At 55.0% G+C, this 23,434-nt stretch overlaps 3 protein-coding genes across 7 annotated transcripts; 1 reads left to right on the forward strand and 2 right to left on the reverse strand.

Moving 5' to 3' along the window:
* Positions 1 to 6,481: 6,481 nt before the first annotated feature.
* BORCS8 (BLOC-1 related complex subunit 8) lies at positions 6,482 to 13,229 on the reverse strand. The gene is made up of 4 exons (XM_081077333.1): positions 13,172 to 13,229; positions 10,591 to 10,703; positions 10,063 to 10,127; positions 6,482 to 7,287 (listed from the first exon to the last, which is right to left on the reverse strand). The coding sequence occupies exons 1-4, from the start codon at positions 13,206 to 13,208 to the stop codon at positions 7,173 to 7,175; spliced, it is 330 nt and encodes a 109-aa protein (XP_080933459.1). The 5' UTR covers positions 13,209 to 13,229; the 3' UTR covers positions 6,482 to 7,172.
* A 542-nt stretch (positions 13,230 to 13,771) lies between these two features.
* On the forward strand, positions 13,772 to 18,520 carry RFXANK (regulatory factor X associated ankyrin containing protein). 5 transcript variants are annotated; one of them, XM_081077328.1, is made up of 10 exons: positions 13,772 to 13,884; positions 14,041 to 14,180; positions 14,663 to 14,857; positions 15,548 to 15,631; positions 15,765 to 15,830; positions 16,093 to 16,193; positions 16,358 to 16,483; positions 16,851 to 16,917; positions 17,291 to 17,371; positions 18,380 to 18,520. In XM_081077328.1, the coding sequence occupies exons 3-10, from the start codon at positions 14,671 to 14,673 to the stop codon at positions 18,448 to 18,450; spliced, it is 783 nt and encodes a 260-aa protein (XP_080933454.1). In that variant the 5' UTR covers positions 13,772 to 13,884; positions 14,041 to 14,180; positions 14,663 to 14,670; the 3' UTR covers positions 18,451 to 18,520. The 5 variants fall into 5 exon arrangements, with proteins under 5 accessions (XP_080933454.1, XP_080933457.1, XP_080933456.1 ...); XM_081077327.1 differs by lacking the exon at positions 13,772 to 13,884 and having other exon boundaries at positions 13,958 to 14,180; XM_081077329.1 differs by lacking the exon at positions 13,772 to 13,884 and having other exon boundaries at positions 13,958 to 14,180; positions 15,551 to 15,631.
* NR2C2AP (nuclear receptor 2C2 associated protein) lies at positions 17,958 to 20,186 on the reverse strand. The gene is made up of 5 exons (XM_081077332.1): positions 19,765 to 20,186; positions 19,472 to 19,562; positions 19,168 to 19,273; positions 19,024 to 19,091; positions 17,958 to 18,778 (listed from the first exon to the last, which is right to left on the reverse strand). The coding sequence occupies exons 1-5, from the start codon at positions 19,800 to 19,802 to the stop codon at positions 18,662 to 18,664; spliced, it is 420 nt and encodes a 139-aa protein (XP_080933458.1). The 5' UTR covers positions 19,803 to 20,186; the 3' UTR covers positions 17,958 to 18,661.
* Positions 20,187 to 23,434: the final 3,248 nt, after the last annotated feature.

The raw sequence follows: 23,434 nt of genomic DNA on the forward strand, positions 1-23,434 counted from the left end.
GGGCTGCAATGGCTGCCTGGTGTCCACCTTCTCAGAAGACAATAGGAGATGTCTGGCCCCTGGCCTCAGGGGGGTGCATGTGGAGATACCATGAGTGGGGGACACTGAGGCAGGGAATAGGCTTCTTCCCACACCTCAGTTTACCCGTGACATGGGCAGTTTGGACCCCTAGCCCGGGCACAAGTTTCGTTTTGGACATAAAAACTAGGGTTCACACTGTGTCATAAGGTGGGGATCAGGGGTCCTGCCTCTCCCGCCTCCTTCCATAGCTCTCAGTGTCCAATGCCAGACATTCAGGTGTCCCAAGGATACACTGGGGCCCAGGCTGGTCTGGGGGCTTCTGCCTTGGCTCCAAGGTGCAGAACAAGGCTTGGGTAGTGTGGAGGTGGCTGGGGAGCCCCAGGCCCCCCAAGGGCTGCTCTGTTTACCTGCAGCCGCCTGCCTGTCTCTGATGCAACAGGCAGGCTCTGGTTACATAAGGGCGGCAGTTGGAGCAGCTCTGGGAGCAGCCAGGGTGTGGTGGGAAAGCTTGACCTGAGCTGAGTTGGCTGGGGCTGCCCCCTATGCAACCCCCCACGCCCTGCCCCTTTCCATTGGGGCTCCCTCCCATGTACCTGCCTCCCCTTGTTGCCCCCATTCTATCTTCTATCGTTCACATCCCGTCTCCTATAATGGTCCCTCCTTTTCTGCTCCTATCCTGTATTCTTCCCATCACTGGCTGTGTCACCCTTTGTGGACCCCTGCCCCCCATTAGGACAGTCAAGATTCTTGGCCTCAGTCTTCTCAGGTGAGGGGACATCCTTAGTTAATGGAGTAAGATGTTGGAGAGTGGAGGGGAGGGTTAGGGGAAGAAGAGGGTGGAGAAGGACAGAGGTGGGGGACTTGGGAAGGGGGCCTGAAGATGGGGGAAGCAGGGGTGCAAGGGTGGTGAGGTGGAGAAGCTGCTCACCCCAAGTCCCCGTCTTGCTGCTCACCCCAAGTCCCCACCATGTCAACAGAGGAAGGCTTTGAAGGACCCTCCATGGCAAGGACACTGTGGTCCCGTGGGTAGGGCTTAGGTTAGAGGACTCTGGGTCCCCACCCCAGTTCCAACTCCCACTCACTGTGTGACCTCAGGCCAGTCACGTCATCGCTCTGAGCCTGTTTGCTCATGTGAAAGGTGGGGACAATAGCAGCCTCTCCTTCTGGGGGGAGCACTTTAAGGCCCACTTCCAATGCCCCCTCCTCCACAAGCCTTCCCTATGCCCCTCCCTTGTGGGGTTCCTCCACCCCTATCCCTCCTTCCAGTCCAGCGCGGACCCACAGGTTTCGGGTGTCTGGGTCCACTTCTGTCTTCCGCAGCCTGGCGCCTCCTCGAGGCTGGGCCCAGTGTGAGGCAACGCCAAAGGGGCCTCTCCATGGGTTTCCTGAAGCACTGGAGAGCCGGGAAGAGGGTCTGAGTGGTGGAGAGGCATGGGAACCAAGTGTGGGGCATCTGGAGGCCTCACTGGGGGATGTGGCAGAGCTAGGAAGGGGCTTCCCAGGGGCAGGACCCTCTAGGGGTACAGAGTAGGCCTGAAACAAAACCAGGACTTGGATCAAGGGATAAGGACGAAAAGCGAAACTGAAGTCCAAATTTTGCTGACCACTGCAGGCCAACCTGGGGCACTGCTGCCCCCTTGGGCCTCTTTTTTCCTCATCCACACAGCTGAAGGAAACTTGGGTAGGGCAGGGGGGTGGGGGGGGGGGTGGTGAAGCCACACTTCACCAGGGCTGCGATCCTTTCCAGGTTACTCCCACTCTCATGGGTACTAGACTCCTGCTTGAATGCCCTGTGGCACGGGGAGATCACTCTCTCCAAGCTACATACCTACCTCTGGGGCTCTGCCAGGAGTGAGTCCTACTGAGCTAGAATGCCACACCTTCCACCCCAACAAGAAGGGAAGACTGCCATCATGTGTCCAGGAGCACATGGGGAGAGATGCAAGACCCTGCTGAGTTCCAGCCTCCAGGAGCCTTAGTTCTCTCTCTGAAAAATGGGAGTGAAGACGTATGGGGTGAAAAGGGGCTGAGGGTCAAATGCGGGCACCAGGATCAGCCGGACTGCAACGACTGCTTTGAGGCTGAGAGCCCAGCCAACCTTTGCTTCTTGCGCCCCCTGGCGGCCAGCTGGGAGGGGCGTTCGCCCATCTTGAAAGGGAAAGGTGGCCATGCAAATGAGATGCAAATTAATCAGCATCCCCGGGGGCTCTCTGTCTCGGTGTGTGAGGAATCTGACAACCCATTGTCTGCACAGACCTCTTTGAGAGGGCTATTAGTCTCTGGTTGAGGTTGTGTCCATGGGCTGCAGGTGATGGGGAGGCCCTGGGAAGGTCTGGGGGCACTCACAGCTGCCTCCCACTAGTTCACTGTGCCCTTGGGATATGTACAGTTACTTCACTCAGCTTCTTCTTGATCCTATAGGTCTGAGTCCGGGGTCCAGGGCTGGCCCACAGAGGGCGGTCAATGTTTGCTGGGTAAATGCCTGCATTGTGGACTAGTGGTACTTTCAGAGCAGGTGTGGAGAGTGATTGTGTGGGGGCCGTACACCAGTCAGGGCCTCAGTGGGGTGGATGTGAGGCTCAAGCTGAGTTGGCGCAGTGGGGAGGCAGGATGGCAGCACAGAACTGCGCCCCCCCAATACATCCTAGGAAGGAAGGGAGAGGACTGACCCCATTTCCTGACAATGGGAAGTGGTTCTTCTTTGGCACCTCCTGTGCCCCTAGACCTTCTCCCAGGCCCTCAGGACCCTTCACATCCCTGACTTCCCACCAGGACTCTCTCTTCGCTAAGCTGCCCCTGGCCCTTGCAACCTTCTCCACAACCACCCATAGTGCCAAGGGACACATGGGGGGTCCTCCCAGAGCAGTGGGCCTGGGACCCACCCTGCTATACCCCAAACCACTCCTTGCAGCTATACAGACAGTGGGCCATGACCTTCCAGGCCTAAAATTTAAAGGGATCAGTGTGGGCTCTTCTGCAGTCAGCATAAATAAACTCAAAGAAATGTTGGCAAATACAGTAAATTAGTGACTAGTATCAGGTACAGCTGGATCCAGGAGCCCATGCAATGTTCGCAGATCCCCTCTTCCATCTGTCCAGCTCAACAACCCCAGTAGGAAGGTACCTTTCCCACACTTCCAACAAAATTCCCAGAGGAGACCTCTCATTGGGTCACATGTCCATCTCAAACCAATCTCAAACCATCTCAAACCAACCTGGGAGATGGGGGTCCCACGTCCACTCCTGGGAGTCATACGGCGTGAGCCTGGGTGGGTGTTTCTGCTTGAGGCAGAATGCAGGCCAGGCAGGCAGGTACATGAATGTCCACCTCAGTCTGTAGAGAAGGTCCAGTCCGCCTTCTTTGTCCAGATGGAGAAAGGGAGGACCAGAGAGGGCCAGCTCTAGGCCCCCCATCACACAGCATGTCAGAGGCAGAGCTAGGACTAATCCGGGCAAGAGTCTACCCTCCTCAAGCTGTGTGACCTTGAACAAGTCACACTGCCTCTTGGGGGCTCTCTTTTCCCATCTGTATTTGGGGATGACACCTGCTTTACAGGGCTGTCTGATGAAATATGACCTTTGTAAAGCCCCAGCACATTGCCGGGCACACAGCAGGTGATCAATTGGGATGATCACAGTGGCAGTTATTGGATGAGGGGCCATGGCTGATGTGGGGTAGGAGTCTAGGGGCAAAGTCTTATCTTGGGACATTCACGGCTGGCCTGCAGACTCTGGGCAGGAGCGGGAAGACCACACTGGCCACACTTGCTCTGTCTTCAGCCCCTGCTAGGTCCCACAAGATTGTGTCCAAGGGCCCAGCTCTGGTCAGGCTAGGGGGGCAAGGGATGAGGGTTAGGGTGAGGAGGTCTGAGACGCCCCCAGGGCTGCAGTGTCACCCTGATGAGGCAGCACCTGAGGCAGGAGCCTGACAGGGCCTGGGGGGGGGTTGGAGGGTCTGGGTGTGACTCCATACTTGCAGTCACAGGCAGTGACCCCCACCTTGTCTATCTGAGCCTCAGTTTCCTCCTCTGTAAAATGCAGCTGTTTACAGGACCCTGAGTGAAGCAGGTGAGGACAGAGGCTGGGGGAAGTTGAAACTTGACCCAGTGAAAGTCAAACAATGTGGGGGGAACAGCTTGGGGAAAAGTGGGAATGGAGGCTCTGAGAGGGGCAGTGGACAGCAATTCTGGGTAGTGGAGCAGTCTGTAGGCACAAAGGTGGGATCAGGAGGAGCACAGAGCATTCTGCTCAGAGGGGGTACAGCACATCATGCAGGATGTGGGGAGGGCGTCCTTGAGATATAGGGGTGGGAGGGCCCAGGGCATGTATGGGGAGACAGTGGGGGTGTTGAGCCCAGGGATGGTGGGCAACACTGGGCAGGGCACTGGCGTGAGCCGCTGACCCCTCAGCAGCCACTCCTGCCCCAAGCCCTCCAGTATCTCCCAGGCAATCCCACAACCCCCAGGCCCGGAGCTAAGCCTGGCACACAGCAGGTGCCCAATAAGTGCTATCTGAATGCGCATGTAATTACTCTGCTCTAGGGGTTGTGCGGGTTCCCGTCCATGTGTCCCTAACCCTCAGAGCGGGCCCCCACAGTACAGAGCACCATCACAGCAAATGGGCAGGGGCTCCAAGAGCTACACAAGCCAGGGGATCAGTAAGTCCCTCAGGCACCTCTGATCGGCTGGGGTGTGTCCTGCACGGGCACAAAATCACAATACACCAGGTCTTCTTGGTATCACACTCCTCACATGATCAATCACACCTCCCAGGATGGATGCCCGCCTGTTGTCCGCTCCCATCCGGTTCTGGGCCTAGCCATGTGGCTGGCCTGGACCGATGGGACATGCGCAAATGGGAAGCAAGCAGAGGCTGGATGAGCCCAGTGCACTGAGGCTGCCCTGTTGGTCACCAGCCACCAGCGGCCCAGGCTGGACTGCTGAAGAGGCCACATGGAAGTTGAGAACCCCACCCCACACACACACACACACAGCCACCAGCATTGGTCAAGAGCCAGATGTGTGAGGCCACCTCTGACTATCGCCCCTACGGAGCTCTGATAAGTGCCACACAAGTGGCTGCCGGCTGAGCCCAGCCCGAATCACAGAAGCATAGACAATGAGACTGGCGCCGTAAGCCACTAAGTTTTGGGTGAGTCTGTCGCATGACAGCAGCTGACTGTCACACCAAGGATCCCCATACACAGCTGCACTTCCTTTGCCCCCCGATGAGCCACTTTGACAGAAGGGAAAAACAGAGACCAGAAAGGGGGAGGGACTCGTTCTGGGTCACACAGCAGATCAGCAATGCAGAGAGGGGTCCAGAGTTGGGTGGTAATCACCGTGCAGGGCTCTGCTTGAGAGGTGTATGGGTAAAGCAAGCAGCTAGCATGTGGCAGGGCAGGGAAATATGGGTTCCCCTCTGTCTTGGAGGAGTTCTTGGCATCGGGACAGGGCCTATGGCCTGAATGAGGGGCAGGGAGATGGCAGAGAGAGCACGAGGGAGAGGGGCTGACCACGGCCCTGAGCAGCACAACGCACAAGGTCCCCTTGCTGACCAAGCACCTTCCCTCTGACCAAGCATCCTACAAGCCCAGCTCAAAGCCCGAATGGCTAGACGGCACGTCCCTTCTTGGACAAAAAAAGGATGGGTTAGTTCTGAGCACAAAGCACAGGGAGATTCCTGACCCTACTCTGCACTACCCTGCTCAGAGGGGCCAAAGTACCTACCAGTCTCTTCTGCGGTCAGACTGAGGGTGGGGGTGGTTTCCTGGGGCTGCAATAAAACATGTGCAGTGTCAAAGAGGCCAAGGTCAGAGGCCATGAAGACGAGGTCAAAGGCCATCATGCTTGCTTAGCTAGGTAGAAGTGTGCGTTTGGGTCACCCTCCTAGGACCCTTGGCCTAAGCCTTCTGGTCATTGTCTGCAGAAATGGGACCGGCCACCCACTTCAGAGGTCATAGCTGGGATTCACGCAGGGCTGGGTACTTCAAACCCACAGGGCTTACAAAGAGAGGTGTTAGCAGCACCTGAGGCGCTACTAGCCGTTTTCAGAAGCACACTGCGTTTTCTTTCGCAATAGCAAGAAAACACTTGGGAAACCATGAGTTCAAAGTAAAAGCTATGGCTTTTTGAGGCCCTACTGTGTGCAGGGCACTGTTCAAGGTGCTTTATAGAGTCAACTCTAGTCCCAATGGCTGTCACCAACCCATAGCAGAGCAGCCAAAACCAGATGGTTATTTAACGCAAACGAACCCAGATAAAGCCATCATGCTACCCACAGAGGGAACACTGCTGCAGCTCCATTTTGACACATTCGCAAGGCTTTTGTTTTTGACAAAAGTGTCTTAGTTCTCAGAAACAGCAACACAGAGGTTTTCTTCTTTCTAAATACCTGGCGGGGGACAGATGGGCCAGAACCCTAAGCTGCGGCAGCCAGACACATCTCAAGGCAGAGTTATGGCTTACAACATGTATGTGTTTCAACACGTGTTTATTAAGTTATAATGAAAACAAAGAGCTCCTTCCCCAAAAGCTCTCTCCTCAGTGTTCAAGGACTAGAAGTGCTTTTCCTTTTTAGTCCAGCCGGCTCTCAGCTCAAAGCCTCCATCTGCTCTGGGTGCCCACCCTGCTGCCCACCTCCACGACCCCTTCTACCCCCGCTCAACTGCCCCAGCCACACCGGCCTCATAGATGTTCCTCCAACACGCCCCTCCCCAGCGCCAGGGCCTGTGCCCTCACCACTGCTCCACCGGGACATCCCCTTGGTCATTTCCATCGTAAGTCTTTCCGGCCTCTGCTCACACCTCCGCCGTCTCCCTTTTCTCCCCTTTGCACATGTCTGAAATGCTCTGGTCCATTCCATGTTTACGTGATTGCTGTGTGTCTCCCCATGAGATCAGGGGCATGCCTGTCCTGGTCACCTCTGTGTCCCCAACAACCAGCCCAGGGCCAGGCACACAGCAGAGCTCAGGAACCGGGTGCTGAGAGACTGAATTCTCCCACCACAGATGTCAAATGAGAGGAAGCCATCGGACACCATGAGATGAGGAAAGGGAGCTGGCTAAGGAGTAAGAAGCAGCAGTTCCCAGCTGAGTGGCAAAGGTCCTTCCAGTGAGGAGGCGGAGCAACAGGGTTGGGTGGTCTCAGGAGCTACCTGTGGCCCTGGGTGGCGGCATTCATGTGGTCTCGGATGCTGATGGCCTGTTTGAGGAGACCCTCCACACTGCGGAAGTAGACGCTGCTGTCCACAAGGTTCTTCACAGCGCTGAAATGGGAAGATGAATCCAGTCAGTGCCAACCTTTGCCCCTCCCGCCAGAGCTCAACAGAAACCTGGGGGGGATTCCGTAGGCCTCCCTGAGGGCTCATGGTGAGTTTCAAATTTAGATTTCCCTGCCAAGCCTATAGGACATTATGCAACAGAGCACTCGATGGCAATCCCTCCCGCTAGACCATCTAATGTTCTGAAGGAGCTATAAGCATGCAAAGATGGTCTCAAAAATACCTTGCTTTGGGGCGGCCGGATGGCTCAGTGGGTTAAAGCACGAGCTCTCAACAACAAGGTTGCCGGTTCAATTCTGGCACGGGATGGTGGGCTGCGCCCCCAACACAACTAGACTGAAAACGGCGACTGGACTTGGAGCTGAGCTGCGCCCTCCACAACTAGACTGAAGGACAACAGCTTGGAACTGATGGGCCCTGGAGAAACACACTGTTCCCCAATATTCCCCAATAAAAATTAAAAAAAAAAATCTTCTTTTCTCTTAGATAACCTCTTCCTGCCTCTGAAGGAAGCTTATCAACTCAACTGGACAGCTCTGGAGATGAGTTTAGATGGCACCAGGAAAACTCATCACGTTAGGGGGCACTGCTGCAAAGCTGTACTCGGCTCTGGTGTTAGCACCGCACTGATTAATGTCTCATGAAATGTCTCCTCTGATGGCACTACAGGAAAACATTTACCAAGCCATGCGGGGCCTTGCTAATATCAGAAAAGCGCCTATGCAATGACATCTGCAGTAAAAATGAAAGTGTTGTTTTAAACTCCTTCCCTTTTTTGCCTAAAGGCAAAAAAACCACTCCCATTTATTATCAGCCTGGGACTTGTTTGAAAATGGCCATGAAATCCAGGGGTAGAGCGTTTGCTGTTATCCAGTCTGTTAACTTGCTCATCTTACGCTACCAAGTGCAGTCAGCTTTTCTAGCGTTTGATTGCTCACCTTGACAAAAAAAAAACAACAACCAAAAAAACGTTGCTAATATAAGCTCACTACTGAATAGTTTACCTCATTTTAACATCTTTCAATTTTATACCAACCATTAACACAGCATACAGCATTTCGAAAAATAAAAGCTAAGGGCTCTTCCACTGTCTGTAAAGGAAACATGGTCTTTTAGTATTAGCGAAATTCACATCTCACTAAAGAAAAGCACTCAGAGCTCAGGGGACACTGGCCTCCTGCAAGTCCATGAGGTCCAGTGGAACTTTCTGAAAAATGATAGACACCCACTTTATCCAAAGAGATGACTGCTCAGAACTTGAAATGCAGCTAGAGAGACGGAGGAGCTGAATACATGTGTCATTTTATTTCATTTTAATGCGTTACAATTTAAGTGTGCAGCCCTGGTCCAGGTCCAGGCTCCTGCACTAGACTCCACAGGTAGAGAGGAACCAGGAGAAAGTAGAGACTTTGACACATTCTTCCTTTAGCTTGGGCCTTGCTGACAAGCTCATGGCTGTCTAAGAGCCAGTCAGCAGCCATGAGAGAGAAACTCCAATTTCTTTTCTACTCTTCCTTGAGCTGAGGAGGGTGTTTGTGGCTGCCATGCTCAGGAAGATGCCATATGTCCGGGTTACCCCGTCCCAGTGCAGGCGCTAGGACTGCTGATGGCAGAACACTCAGCTTAGTATCCGGGACAGGACTTCCTGTCAAGGACCCTTTGCCCACGATAGAAACAGGCAAGCAAACCCCACGGTGCCACAGATGAGAACTGCTAGAATTGTCCAGCCTCCACCAGATGACCCACAGCCTGCTCCAGGGGCAAATGGCACCTCTCAGTAACGTCGCTCAACTCCCACGGCCAATGGAACAAGCCAAGACATTAAATACAGTCAGGGGAACCAACAGAAGCACAGGAAGCTAGGCCCGCAAAACTGCTATAACGGAAAGAAACACCAACTACTGCTTTTCAGCCTTAGGCACAGCTAATCCTTTGGGGCCAAACAACAATCTAAAGATTTAGAGAAAGTTAAACAAACAAAAAGTGGTACACCCCTGTTCTCAGCAGCATTATTCACAACAGCTAAAACACAGAAGCAACCCAAATGCCCATTGACGAATGAACGGATAAACAAAATGTGGCCCATTCATACAGTGGAATATTAGCCTTAAAAAGGAAGGAAATTCTAACACATGCTCTAACATGGATGAATGCTGAGGACATTATACTAAATGAAAGAAGACAGACTTTTTTAAGTAGACAAATACTGAGTGATTCCACTTATGTGAAGTCCCTGGAGTGGTCAATTTCACAGAAACAGAAAATAGAATGGTGGGGGCCAGGGACTAGGGGAGGGGGATAGGAAGTTAGTGTTTAATGGGGACAGTTTCAGTTTTGCAAGATGAAAAGTTCTGGAGATGGATGGTTGTACAACAATGTGAATGCACTTAATGCCATTGAGCTGTACACTTAAAAATGTACAGCTAAAAGTTAATAAAAGTTATCATCTTAATAAAAGTTAAGATGATAACTTTTATGTTTTCCAGTCGTTATACTCTCCTATGACGGGTGGGGAGGGGCTCGGTGATGGGAAGAAACCTGCCTGAGGCACACAGGGGTCAAGCAAATGGTGAGAAGCACAGGCCTGGGCTGGAACATGCCAAGTGATCAGGTGAGTCGAGACCCACATGCCTTCCTCCTCAGGTGGGTTGGGCAGGGCAGGGCTCACAGGAAAGCTGGTTTAGATGCCCGTGAATGCCCAGGGAGTGACCCAGGGGCAGAACGGGGCCACCCTGGCAGTGGGGAGGCTGCAGCGCTCACCTGCAGGCATACTCCACTGTGTAGATGGCTCCCTGGCTCTGCTCCTCCCAGCGCTGCATGTCAGCCTGTGGGCAACAGGGGGGCTGTTAGCGGTGGGGGCTGCCATCTCCATCCTCCCAGCTCTTGGAAATGAAGCACCCAATCACCACAGCCACAGGCGGACTCCCTCTAGCCCCTGACCTTTCCTCCTACAACTCCTCTCCCAAACCAGTCCAGGATTTCTGTGAACATCTGGCTCCCATGCCTTGGGGACTTTGCATTGACTGTTCCCTCTGCTTTGTATGCCCTTCCCTCCAGTCTTTATACAGCTGCCCCCTTTTCACCATACAGGTCACAACTGCTGCCCCTTTTTCCAAGTTTGCCCCACATCTGTCTATGCATAGCCCTAACCTGGCTCGCTGACCACATGCCTCCTTGCTGGTGTCCCAACCTTGACTCTTAACCCAAATGCTCCTACTCCACCAGCAGGCCCCAGCTCACGATGTGGGGACCATGGGGACATTGGTGGTAGGGGGACAAGGGGCTCACCTTATGCTGGGCCAGCTCTGGCAGAGAGCGGCGCACATGTTCCTGCAGCCGGTACAGGGCCACAGATGGCTCATTGGCCAGGACGTAGACGCTCTCAGTGAACTTGTCCGTGACTAGGTCCAGGATCGATAGTGGAAGGCGGCGCAGGGCACAGACACAAAGAGACAAAGCATAAGACTTCTGATGGCTCAGGCTACCGTGTTTCCCCGAAAATAAGACCTAGCTGGACAATCAGTGCTAACGCGTCTTTTGGAGCAAAAATCAATATACGACTCGGTCTTATTTTACTATAAAACCGGTCTTATATAAGACCAGGTATTATATTGATTTTTGCTCCAAAAGACACATTAGCGCTGATTGTCTGGCTAGGTCTTATTTTCGGGGCAAGGGTATGAGTCCGGCCAGAGTGGTGAGGAATGTCTGGTCCCCCCCAGCAGCTGGTGGCCCAGGTAATGGGTTGAAGGAGATGGTCACAGAAGGCCTCACTCATGATATTGTTAATGCATCCAGTGAACTCATGAGCTTTCCCCTCCGAAGCCCACTTCTAGTGGGCACTGCTGCGGCTCACTCAGATCCCCTCACATGTCTTTTACCCAGTGAATGAATCTGAGGTTTTTCCTTGGAGAATCAAATGGTTACTGGATCTGGAAGTGTCTGTCCCTGGGTGGCCCTCAGCCATGACTCACCATCGAGGGACATGAAAACCTGTGTCCCTTGCTGTGTGCTGGGACAACTGGGAGGCTTAACTCATGCCCCTGAGCCCCCTGTGGAACCAGACTAAGACATCCCTCTGTGGGCCTTTATTTGAGGTCACTCTTTGCTCAGCCTCTTCCCCAGCCCTGTCCTGTGCTCCCCTCTCCCCTGGGACTCTCCTGGTAAGTTGATTACACACAAATCTTCATCCCAGGGTCTGCATTCCCAGCCAGCTGATCACCTACACTGTTCATGAGCAGATCCTTCTGGTTCCGCCACAAAACAAAGCCCAAACCTCACCCATTCTTACGACAGCATTGCCCCAACTGGTCCAGGCACGGCCACCTCCCCTGGATGCCAAACTCAGCCCCTCCCTGGTCTCCTTGCTTCCCCTTGTGCCAACAGTACCATCTCCATGGAACAGATGGAGGGAGCTACTAATGAATACACCAGATGTGTCCTTCCCTTGCTTGAAACCCTCTGATGGCTCCCACCAGCCAGAGAATAAAACCCGCTTTCCTCATCAAGCCCCGAAGGCCCTGTGTGTTCCGCCTGCTGTTGACCTTCCTGCTCTCTCGGCCCTGTGCTCAGGCACAGTGGCCTCTTGGCTGCTCCCTGGACACTCCCAGCACTGTCCTAAAGAACTTTCTGAGATGGCTGAAAGGCTCTATACACTGTCCAGTATGGCAGCCACTAGCCACAAGCAGCTACTGGGCACTTGAAATGTGACTAACGTGACTCAGAAACCGAAATGTTAATTTCACCTAATTTTAATTCACTGAAATACCAATAAATACTATGAGCAGTAGCCACCGTACTGCAGCGCTTTGCCACCTGAGGGCCTTTGCATCGGTTTGTTCCCACCACTGACATGCCCTTCTCCCACTGGCTGTAAAATGGGGAATACAATAGTCTCAGCTGTAATGTCACCTCCTGGGCAAAGCCTTCCCCGATCACCAAGCTTAATCACATGTCTCTTCCACCTCGTTCTCAACTTCAGCACCTTGTGCATTTTTCTCTTCTACTTAAAACTCTCATTCTTTATTAGGTTACGTGTTCACAGAAAAAGAAATTCAAGCTTAGATTCGTGAGGGCAGGGGCTTCTCGGAGCCTCAGTTTCCTCATCTGTAAAAATGCAGCAATAGTCCCCACCACCAGGTTTGCTACAGAGATGGACCTCTGGCGACTGCCCAGGGCAGCGTGGTTGGCAAGAAAGAGAGTGCTGCTGTGCCTGGCAGTCAAGGGAGGTGGCCCGGGCGTCTGTCCAGTGAATCCATCCCGCTCACCGGCCCAGCCTGCCACCTTCAAACTGTGTGTCCTTGTATTTACCGTTTGGCCTCCTCATTTTGATCATTAGTATAGTGACAGCTTACACATCGGTGTTGTTGCAAAGGAGGTGGAATTAAATGTACTTAAATACCTTCTCACTCATTAACTAGAGATAGTCTGTGTATTACGTAACAAAAAAACTTCATGATTTAAAAAGTCTGTGGCATTTTGTAATTTGTAACGATGTGATTTACAGACAGTTGATAAGCCAAGCAAAGCGCACACAGATGCGGAAATCTACGGGGCAGCGACACACACGACTGCCACCAAGCCCCAAGCGTTCTTCCAGTGCATTACAACTTTCAGGCCGCTGAATTCTCACAGCCCGATGGAGGAAGGGAGGGAGACTAGTGTATTCCCCATTTTACAGGTAACAAAACCGAGGCACAGAGACTTTCTAAAGGTTTCAAGACTAGTTAGCGGCGCAGCCAGGATTCGATAGAAATTCAATCTCGGCCCCTCACGTTCCCTCCCCGCGTCTTTGTCCCCTCCCGCCCTCTGTCAGTTCGCCTCTCCGCGAGTTCCTGGGCCTTCCATCCAGTCCCGGGCCCCGCATTACCTTTCTTCCCCTTGAGTTGCATCTCCGGTTCCTCCATAGCGACTACGGCCTCTCGAACCTGAGAACCGGAACCGGAAGTCTGGACGTGAGTACGGCTGCCTAAACCTTCCCCGCGAAACCCGACGCGGCCGTTCTCCAGTTCTGGTATTAATTGGTTCGGCCACCTAGCTCCCTCTACCCAGACAGGAGGGGGGCCAGGAGTGAGAAGCTAGGGAAGGAGGAACACCAGGAGGCGGGTGAGGAAGGGTCAGGGAACCCTGAAGCTCCAGGAGGGACACGGAGGAGTGAGGGGCAAGGGCGCCCTCCCTTCCCGATACCCTCTTTCCGGGGCCGGACGAATTGGGGAACACTCCATACACCGTCCACTTCGGGCCATATAAACGGCCTCTCTGTACCCCCATGCTGCCATCAAATCCCTGCACATGCTCATGAGCCCACAGGACAGTAGAGGGGACATTGTTATGGATGGGGGAAGTAAGGCTATCGCCCCTTTAAATCTCGGACGCCCCGCCTGCTCCCCCCGACTCTGATTGTAGGAAGCCCCGCCCACCGCCTGAAACCGGAACCTATTGGCTCCCTGTGGAAAAACCTGTGGGCGGAGCTGGGGGAGGGTGAAGGAAGACTGGAGAACTGCAGTCTGACCCTGCTGTACTCTCTCCTGAGCTTCGGGAACTGGAACGCGCAGGCGCAAAAGCACTGCTGGGGCCTCCACGGTAACCACGCCCTTACCCCAAGCCTTAAAGGGCCAGAAGCAGCTCCTACAGCGCCAGCCCTTCCGCGCTTTTGGGAGGCGGGGGTGCGCAAGCGCCGTGGGGGAGCGTTGGGGTGGGGGTAGCGGTCGCGTATCAAGTTGCTCTCTGTCCCGACAGAAGCAGCCAGGGCGCTGAGGGTCTAGGCTCCAGCTGGCTCCCCCCTACATTAACTGGAGGAGAAAAGTTTGTGAATTGGGCCCCCAAGTTTTGGGGGACCCGGGCTTGCGGCGTGAGGTGACCGACGAGGCTCGTTGGAGGTGAGTGAACCTCCTGAATTGGTTTGGACGAGCGGTGGGATGGGACCAATTACATCTTTGATGAGCCCTCCGTCATGCAGGGGATACCCTCCAAAACATAACGACAGGGAATGTTTATTAAGCTCTGCCAGTGTATCGGGCCCCCTGCTCAGCTATTTACAGACATGGCTTCTTTTAGACCTCATTTTCCCGTTTTATTAATGAGGAAACCGAGGTACAGTGAAGTTAAGTCATGTGTCCAAGTTCTCACAGCCTGTAAGTGGAAGAATTCCAACCTAGAGAGCTGACTTCAGAGCCAGGGCTTTTAAGCAATGCCTGTTGTACGTGGTGGGGAGGAGTGGGCCTGAAAAGCAGTTGTTTAATTGCCCTGCTGAGCCCGAGTCTATCCACCCTCACTGTGTAAGGCTAGGTATGCAGTTGGTGCCCACTAAATGAGTTGTTGATAATTATTGTTCTCCCTCCCCTTTTGGCACCTCCACCAGCTTCTCCCATGGAGCCTACCCGGCCTACAGAGGAACTCAGCTTGACCCAGCAGCCCTCCACCCCAGAATTTGGGGACCCTGAAGACCCCGGTGATGAGATCCTTGACGGCTCAGACACAGTGGTGCTCAGTCTGTTCCCCTGCACCCCGGAGCCTGGGAATCCTGAGCCGGAGGCTGGTGCCTCCTCACCTCAGGGTAGGTGCTCCCCTGGGCTTGGCCTCTGGGATACAAGGACAGTGGAATGCCAGGCCCAAGATGGCACCTCTGGCTTTATGTCCCACTACCTCGACGTGTCTTCTGCTCCACCCAGGGAGGGATTGCTTATTTATTTTTATTGTAAAGTCCACATAACATGAAAGTTACCATTTTAACTAGAATTGTTTATAATTCAGTAGCAGTAAGTACATTCACAGTGATGTGTAACCCCAACCTGTATCTATACTTCTAGAACATTTCCATCACCCAAAAAGGAAACTCCACCCGGGCCACTCTCAGGGACCTGGGGCACAATTTCCACATGAGCAGGAGGATCCCGAAGCCACCAACCACTTAGGAGAGGGCCTCACCCCATACCTTCTTTAACATCTCTGGTGACAAGGAGGGCCCAGGACCCATTCAGTGTACTCCAACAGTTGCCTTTTCTGAAGAGCAACAGGGTCCCCAAATTCTTCAAGTTTTCAGAGACTTCTTTGCGCCTATGGGGATGTACCTGGACCAGCCAGTAGGTCCTGCAACTTTCAGCTTCTCAGGGCTCAGCCAGGGGAGCATCAGTGGAGAGGATGGGGGAGTCCCACAGTGCCTTTGGTAGCTCCAAGTCTCCAGGGTCTGGCTTGAAGGCCCAGAAACATATACCAAGGGGAAATGAAGGCCCTTCCTCTCTCCCAGCAGGCAGCTCCCTGAAGCACTCCACAACACTCACCAACCGGCAACGGGGGAACGAAGTCTCGGCCCTGCCAGCCACCCTGGACTGTGAGTGGCCCCCATCCCCAAGTGGGGGAGGGGAAGCAGGGTGGCAGGGCTGAGATGAGCAACTTGGGATGGGGTAAACTGAGGCACAGAGCAGGGATGAGATGGTTGAGGACTCTACGTCTCTTGGCCCCAGCCCTGTCCATCCACCAGCTTGCAGCCCAGGGGGAACTGAGCCAGCTGAAGGAGCATCTGAGGAAAGGTGTGCCCATTCCCATGCACTGGTGTATCTGTGCTTGTCTAACCTCGTGTGCTGGTGTGTCCATGTGGGTGCTGACGTGACCTGTGAGTGTCACATGTGTCCTGCTCTACACTTGTGTACAGCGTGGTCACAGATGTACATACACATGTGCTTCCCCCACCCCACCCTCATCTGATCCCAGCCAACTGCCCCTTCCCCACTCCGCCGGTGTTGTGGGAAGTGGGCAGGGGTGCAGTCCAGTGCTATCACCCCTCCCTGCCAGGTGACAACCTCATCAACAAGCCAGATGAGCGCGGCTTCACCCCCCTCATCTGGGCCTCGGCTTTTGGAGAGATTGAGACCGTCCGCTTTTTGCTCGAGTGGGTACGTCCCTGCCCAGTGCGGGGGCTTCTGGGGACTTGAGGGTGGGCCGGGGTCCTGGCTGAGTCTGCTGGTCCTGTGTATCCGTAAGATTGGACTGCCGTGGGGACCCCAGGATTCCAGGAGATGCTCCCGGCCCTCATCACCACTCCCTCTGTTTCCCCCAGGGTGCGGACCCCCACATCCTGGCCAAGGAGCGGGAGAGCGCCCTGTCACTAGCCAGCACAGGCGGCTACACGGACATCGTGGGGCTGCTGCTCGAGCGTGATGTGGACATCAACATCTATGACTGGGTGAGGCACCGCCGTGCAGAGTACCAGGCCTGCTCTGAGTGCTAAGAACACAAGATAGATTCATCCCAAGCCTCACAGAACTCCCAGTTTGGGGGTGGGGGGTGAACAGCCAACATATAAACAGTCAGCTGATATGTAGTAAATAACACTGTGATGGCAGGTGCACAGGCAGCCAAGGTAGACTGCACAGCCAAGGGAGGTCAGGGAGGGCTTCCTGGAAGAAGGGGCCCCTAAGCTGTGACCCAAAGGCGGAGCTAGACAGGCCAGACGACAAGCAGGAGAAAGAACCACATTAAATTGGAGGGCGTAGGGCGGGGTGAGAATGCAGAAGCAAGTGCTAGCTGACCCTGCACCTTGTGCCTGACAGAATGGAGGAACACCACTGCTGTACGCTGTGCGCGGGAACCATGTGAAGTGCGTGGAGGCCTTGCTGGGTGAGTGGGAGTAGAGACTGGCCCTGGAAACCCCAAAGCCCTAGCTGCCGCTGCAGGAACCCTGAGGGCCAGGGAGGGATCAGAGCTCTGCCTGAACAGATGGTAGGAAGGGTGGTCCCCGCCTGCTTTTCCCAGAGGGTTGCTCAGGAGGTGGTGGGACAGCACAGGGATCTGGCTTCAGGGACCTTGGAGGTGGGGGTTCTGTTGGCCACATTCTCGGGAGAGCTCAGGGTCTCATCCAAGGCCACATGGGCAACCAGCAGACCTGGGGCTGCATCATTGGGGGTCACTGGACCTCCCAAGTCTTGTGCCGCATTCAGGGCTCCCGGCCCTCAGGGCGAGCGCCCTCTGCAGCACCTGCTGTGCTTCACAGCCCGAGGAGCTGATCTCACCACCGAGGCTGACTCTGGCTACACCCCAATGGACCTCGCCGTGGCTCTGGGATACCGGAAAGGTCAGCCTCAGACGCGTGGGGTGGACAGTGCTGTAGGTGGGGTGACCACAGAGGGTCCTTGGAACATCTCTCTCAGATGTCAGGTGCTGGAACCAAGAGAGTTCGCATTAGCAGACATCGAGTGCCACTGTGTATCTAGCCAGGGCACATGCTAGGCCTGACTCTTGGAGGCTCCAGGGGTACTGAGGGTGGGTGTGTCAGTGACTGGGGCCATGATGGGGGACACTCAGGCACGGAGAGACCCAAAAGAGGCCCTGACCCCACATCAGGATGGATGGGGGTCAGGGAGGGCTTCCTAGGGACCCACGGGGAGGGAGGGTGGTCCAGGCTGGAGGAATAGCACATGAAGAGGCTTGGTAGGGTGAGGGTGCCCAAAGGGAGGGGGCCAGGTCACAGTGCAGAGAGCCCTGAAGGCCACCTTCTCTGAGGCAGGAGGTGGGCATGAGCAGAGCCCATAAGCAGACCCCAGTTTTACTCCCCACTTCCCCGTTGGCTTCTCCACCCATAAAACAGGTAGATCCTAACAAAACCACCCCCCTGGTGTCATGGCGGGGATTGAGGGCTCGGGAAATACTCCTCCTTGTTTCAAGGAGTCATACTGTATTTGAGACAGAAAATCAATCCTCACAGCCCCTCTTGTTCTTTCCTAAACATCACAATCTGTCAATTTTGTTGGGTAAGGAATATTTTCAGGATGTCAAAAAGCCTTCAACAATGCATTTTTACAAACTTAGGGGAAATTGAGGTTCCTGGGATGGGGGCCTCAGTCTTCCCAACTGTGGCCTGAGAGGGGCGTGGATTTCCCTTTGTACGAAATGGGTCCTCCATCCAGGTACCAGGGTGGAGAGGTCTGGTACCTCCCCAGCCAGAGTGGGGTTCATCTCCCGAGGGGAGGGTGCAGTCCTGAGGGCAGCACCTCCCCAGCTCAGCCCGCGATGGGAAGGTGCCAGTGGGTGTCTGCCTCTGCAGCCCACACTCCCTTCATAGCCCACCTTGTCCTGTTTCCAGTGCAACAGGTGATCGAGAACCACATCCTCAAACTCTTCCAGAGCAACCTGGTGCCCACCGATCCCGAGTGAATGCCACCTGCCCCCAGGGACTCAGACACTCAGGGAACAAAACTGTTGACCCAGAGCTGGGAAAACCCAGAACTGGCTTCAAAGGCAGCTCCTGGACAGACGGTGGGAGGGAGCCCTTCCCAAAAGAAACCAATAAACCTTCTGTGCAGAACTGAAAGGACTTTCCTGTGCTTCTTTGAGGGCTCCTAGAGGAGGCAGCCGCTCAGCGGCCTCACACCTTCTCCCCCAGCACCCGCAGGTGGTAGATGACCACACGGCCAAAAAAGTCAGTCGCGTCCTCAAATATCACCTTCAGCCGGTCCACCTCGGCAGCTGGCACGGGAAAGGTGTGAGCACAGCAGTCAAGGGCAACAGGTGGCTTGTTGTTTCCTAGCCACCAGCCCCCACCCAGTCCCACTTCCGACACCACCCTGCACACGGTGGACCCTTCTGAGACTCACACAAAACAGGTTATCAGCACATTTCACAGATGAAGCAATACAGGCCTCGGGGCCACTTCCTCAAGGTCACCACAGGGCCTGCAGCTTTCAGAGGCAGAGCCCCCCCTCACCCCGCCAGGCCTGGGCAGGATATCTGAAGCGAGTTGTTGTCGGCAGGGTAGAAGTTCACAATCTTGTTGAAAGCCTCACTCCCCTGGGAACCTGCAGCAGGGAAAGGGGCAGGCTGTGAGTCTGGGATGCCTCCTCCAACCCCCAGCCTTCCAGGGCCTTCCAGTACCTTCCAGGCAGCCCCTGCGACTGGAGAAGCCTCCCTGGAACTGGATCTGCAGCTGGGACACACGGATGCGCTGGGGAAACTCTAGTATCACCCACTGACAGGGACCCTGGAAGCAGACAGGAAAACGGGCCACAGTCACTCCAGGCTCAAAGCCATGCTAGTCCCTTCTGTCTCACCCAGTCCTTTAATCGGGGGAGGATTCAGCACGGTCTTCGTGGCCAACCCAACTGCCCCGCTGAGGTGCCCAAAGTGCTCAAGGCACTCTGGACCCCTGAATCTGATTCACACGAGGTCGGTGCCTCACCTGGTCCGAGTTCCAGCACGTTTCTTCGTCCTCGTCGAACAGATGCTTCTTTCCAAACTGCCGGGTGTTACGATTCAAAACCGAACTCACCCTGGAGACACCAGAATCAGGGCGAGGAGAGGAGCTGGGCTTAGCACCGAGGGCCCGCCCACCCCCGGCTCCTCCCCCGGCTCCTCCCCCGGCTCCTCCCCCCCCCTCACCTTAGGCTCCACAAGCCCCCAGCTCTGTCCACCGAGGGCTCAAACCCAGGCAGAGGGTTCCGCCGCTACTCCTCACCCCCACCAGGCTCTCACCTGCTCACGGTCCCTGCACAAACCAAAGAGTGGGTCATCTCAGCTCCACGAGGCTTCTCAGGGCGGAAAGTGGGGGTTCGAATCCCCGCGCCAGCGCAGCCACAGCAGAACGGCTCTGTCCCCGCGCCTCTGAGTCTGCACGGCCTCACCTGCAACCCGGACCAGAACCGTCACTGCCCCGCCCACTCCAGTCCTGATCACCCCCTTGCAGGAAAAAATTGGGGGTTTCAGGGAAACTGCCAATACGCCGAGGCCAGGCGTTTCACAGCGAGTCCAAGGAAGGGAAACAGGTTTCCTAGGGCTCCGGCGTTGGGGGAGGTCGTTCCAGCTCCGAGCCTCAGTTTCTGTGCGAACTGAGAACCAAAAGCTGGACCCGGAACCGCGTGGACACCGCACAGGCGCAAAGTAACTCAGGCCGCACCGCCGTGGCTCCCGGGGCGGGGTTTGACTTGAGCTCCGCCCCTCAGCTCGCGCCTCTTAAAGGGCCTGCGGCCAGTGATGGAGTTTTCCTTGATGTTGGTGGGAGAAGGCTAGCACCTGGAAGCGACTGTGTGCCGAGCTCTGTCTTTTGGTGCCCGAAGGCATAGAGCACTGGTTTTGGAGACCGAGAGACTTCTTATAAAGACGTCTTCCTACCTAGGGAAGTCTGCAGATTCCATCTCCTAACTGCTAATCCTACCTGGGAACCCCTGGCCTCCCACTGGGACACAGGAGGCCAGGCCTCCAAATCTGCCTTCCCAGTAAATGCTGTCTGGGAGAGGCTTATTACAGAAAGGGACACGTGAAATTGGTTTTGAAGGATGAACAGGAATTTGCCAAAACAGATTACCCAAAGCCTCAGATTTAGTTCATTGACTGAACAACTCCAGCCACTCCTTACTGCCCAGCTCTGTGCTAGGTGATGCTGGGGAGGGTCCCCAGTTCCAGCCCCATACCTGAGGAGCCCCCAATCTGGGTAATACAAAACTAGACACACACACACACTCCCAGCCCTATGGGGAAAGGGCTGAGCCAAGGGGGGAGACATGGCGCTGGGGGAGCAGGGGCTACTTGGAGGGAGGGCTTCCTGGGAGAGAGGACATTGTGCATACACCTTAATGAGTGGGTAGGAATTCACCAGAGTGAGAAAAATCTGGGGGTGGGGGGTGGGGGGGAGTCCAGGCAGGGAGAACAGCATAAGTGAAGGCCTAGCTGGGTGAATCTGAATAAAATATGTGGAGCCAGATCCTGCTGGGCCTGGAGCAGTCACAGAAGGTGCTTGAGAAAGGATGGGACATCATTCGATCTGCATGAATGGAGGGTTCTGAGACAGATCAGCCACTGGCAGGAGGCTGTGGTTCTTGGCTTTAGATGAATGGTCTAGGACCCAGCCCCTTTCTTCTAGGACTCGGGGAATGGTCCTTCTGGCGTCCTAGTACTGTCTGCTCAAGCCCACTCCAGGAGGGGGTGCTGGCTGGGAAACTGGGACACTAGCGGAAGGGCCACCCCATCAGGCCCCGCCTGCTAGGACTTCCTGCATTCAGTCATGGCCTGGTGCCATCCAGACCTGGCTCTGCTGGTCTCAGGGCTGGGGTTGGACATGGCAGAAAACATCTCCTTCCCCCCAGAGGAAGTTAGGAAGAGCAAAGACCCTGGAGGGCCCAGATCCCGCTTAAATCCTGGCTGGGCCACTTACTGACTGTGTTCTTAGACAAGCAAGTGGACCTCTGTGCCTCAGTTTCTTCATCTATGAAATGGAATTCTATTTCTAGAAGTGCTGGAGAATTCTGTGGGCTCTTCGGGTTGACACATGACAACAGTGCCGACCTTTGCTGAGATCCCACCTTGTGTTTAACTTAAAGCTACATTTTGTCTCCATACACGGCTTGTTAAACCTTCTGTGCTGGTCTTTGTTACCTCCATTTTACAGCTGAGGGCACATCCACTCGTCCAAGGTTCTCCAAGAAGGATATGCTTGCCCTAGGATACCCCCCACACTACTCCTGGTCTTGGCATGGAGCCACTTTGCCCACTGGGATGGGGCCAACTCGTACCTTCTTCCCGCCTCCTCACCCCACTGGCGCCTGGGCATGAAAGAGCCTCCTGTTTCTCCAAGGAATTACCAGCTCTAAGCTCCCAGCAGGGCAGCCAAAAGTGGTCCATTCATTTCCCTGAGTGAGGAGAGACTGGGCAATCTCTTTCCCCTCACCCCAGGGGATGGAGCAGAGAGGGCACTTTAGAAGAACCAGGAGCTGCAGTGCTGGTTCACTGAGGGAAACAGAGGCACAGAAAAGCAAAGTCATTTGGCTAAAGTCACCCAGGGGAGCCAGGATTCAAACCCCAATCTGACTTAGATGTTCTCTCCACTGGGCTCAGTTCTATATTTTACAGAAGAGGAAATGGACACTCAGAGAGGGTCAAGGATTTGCTGAAGTCACACAGCAAGTATGGGACTCTCTCTGGCACCCATGGCAGAAAACAGGTCCCACTTCCCGTGAGTTTGTCATCCTAGAGTAGGGCAGGGAAAGGCCCCCAGATAGCTTTAAGCCTTGGTTTCCCCCCAGAGAATAGGTATAATCGTTGTTCTGGCAGGGTTCAAGCGTGGGTAAGTAGGGGTGACAGTGGGAGTGGGAGGGGTGGCCAGGCATGAAGGGACTGGGGTGAGCTCAGGTGTGGACACCCTGCGCCATAAGCAGATATGTTGCGTGGTGAGTGGGAGTGGCTGTGCTGAGTGTGCCTCTGGGAGGACCATATGTTTCCATGTTGGGAACGTGATGCCAGGTGATCATGGATGGGTGCTGGCTGTCTGTAGGTATGCCCATGGCTGGAAATGTGGCCGAGTATGAACAACCTGGGGCAAATGTGGGCTGTTTGTGGCCGCCGGGAAGGCTGAGGTATGGTGTGAACAGTGGGGAGTGTGTTTGAGGGTGAAGGCTCTCGGTATGGCTGGACTGCCAGCTGTGCATTTGGCTGTGCAGCAGGCATGACTTGTGTATGGCCAGGCGAGGTTGTGTGTGGACTGTGTGACTTATATGTGGCCTTGCCGGGTGTGATTGTGTATCGGCCCCCTGTGCAGTCACTGAGCGTCTGGAATGTGACTGTGTCAGTGGTTGCTGGTGATATTGTGTATGATACATGTGAATCAGAGTGCATGTGGCACGTCTGTGTGTCAACTTGGGTATGTTGAGAGGCACATTAGGGACACTGTCCACCCAAGATGCAGTTCTGGAGCCTCCAGCCTTCCACTCCTGTTCTGGCCCACCAACCGCCTCCACTGCTCCCTGCCCCCAACTCTCAGCAGCCCCTGGCCTGGGCCCCAGTGTGGGGGAGACACAGAAGGCACTCAGGGCTGAGGGGTGGCTCACCCAATCCCAGTGCAGGCCTATAAATAGAATAGCTCTTTGAGCCCAGCAGATTCCCAGGCAAGGTTGCCTCATTCAAGCCCCCGGCAACAGCCCGCCCCCGGGCCCCAGGCCAGCCCCTCTAAGCTCAGCCCTGGCACCAGCCAGAGGCGCCAGAGGGTGGGAAGGAGGGGTAGTGGAGGGGTAAGGGGTGTTGGGGGTGGGGGACATATTGGCTGTTAGACCACAGACCTGGGCTCCCACTTGACCCCTACCCATACTGTACAACTGTGGTTCGTCTCCCTGAGCCTCAGTTTCCCCAGCTGGAACATGGGCAGCAGCATGGTAGC

The sequence above is a fragment of the Rhinolophus hipposideros genome (assembly GCF_964194185.1).
Source record: "Rhinolophus hipposideros genome assembly, chromosome: 16".
Taxonomy (NCBI): domain Eukaryota; kingdom Metazoa; phylum Chordata; class Mammalia; order Chiroptera; family Rhinolophidae; genus Rhinolophus; species Rhinolophus hipposideros.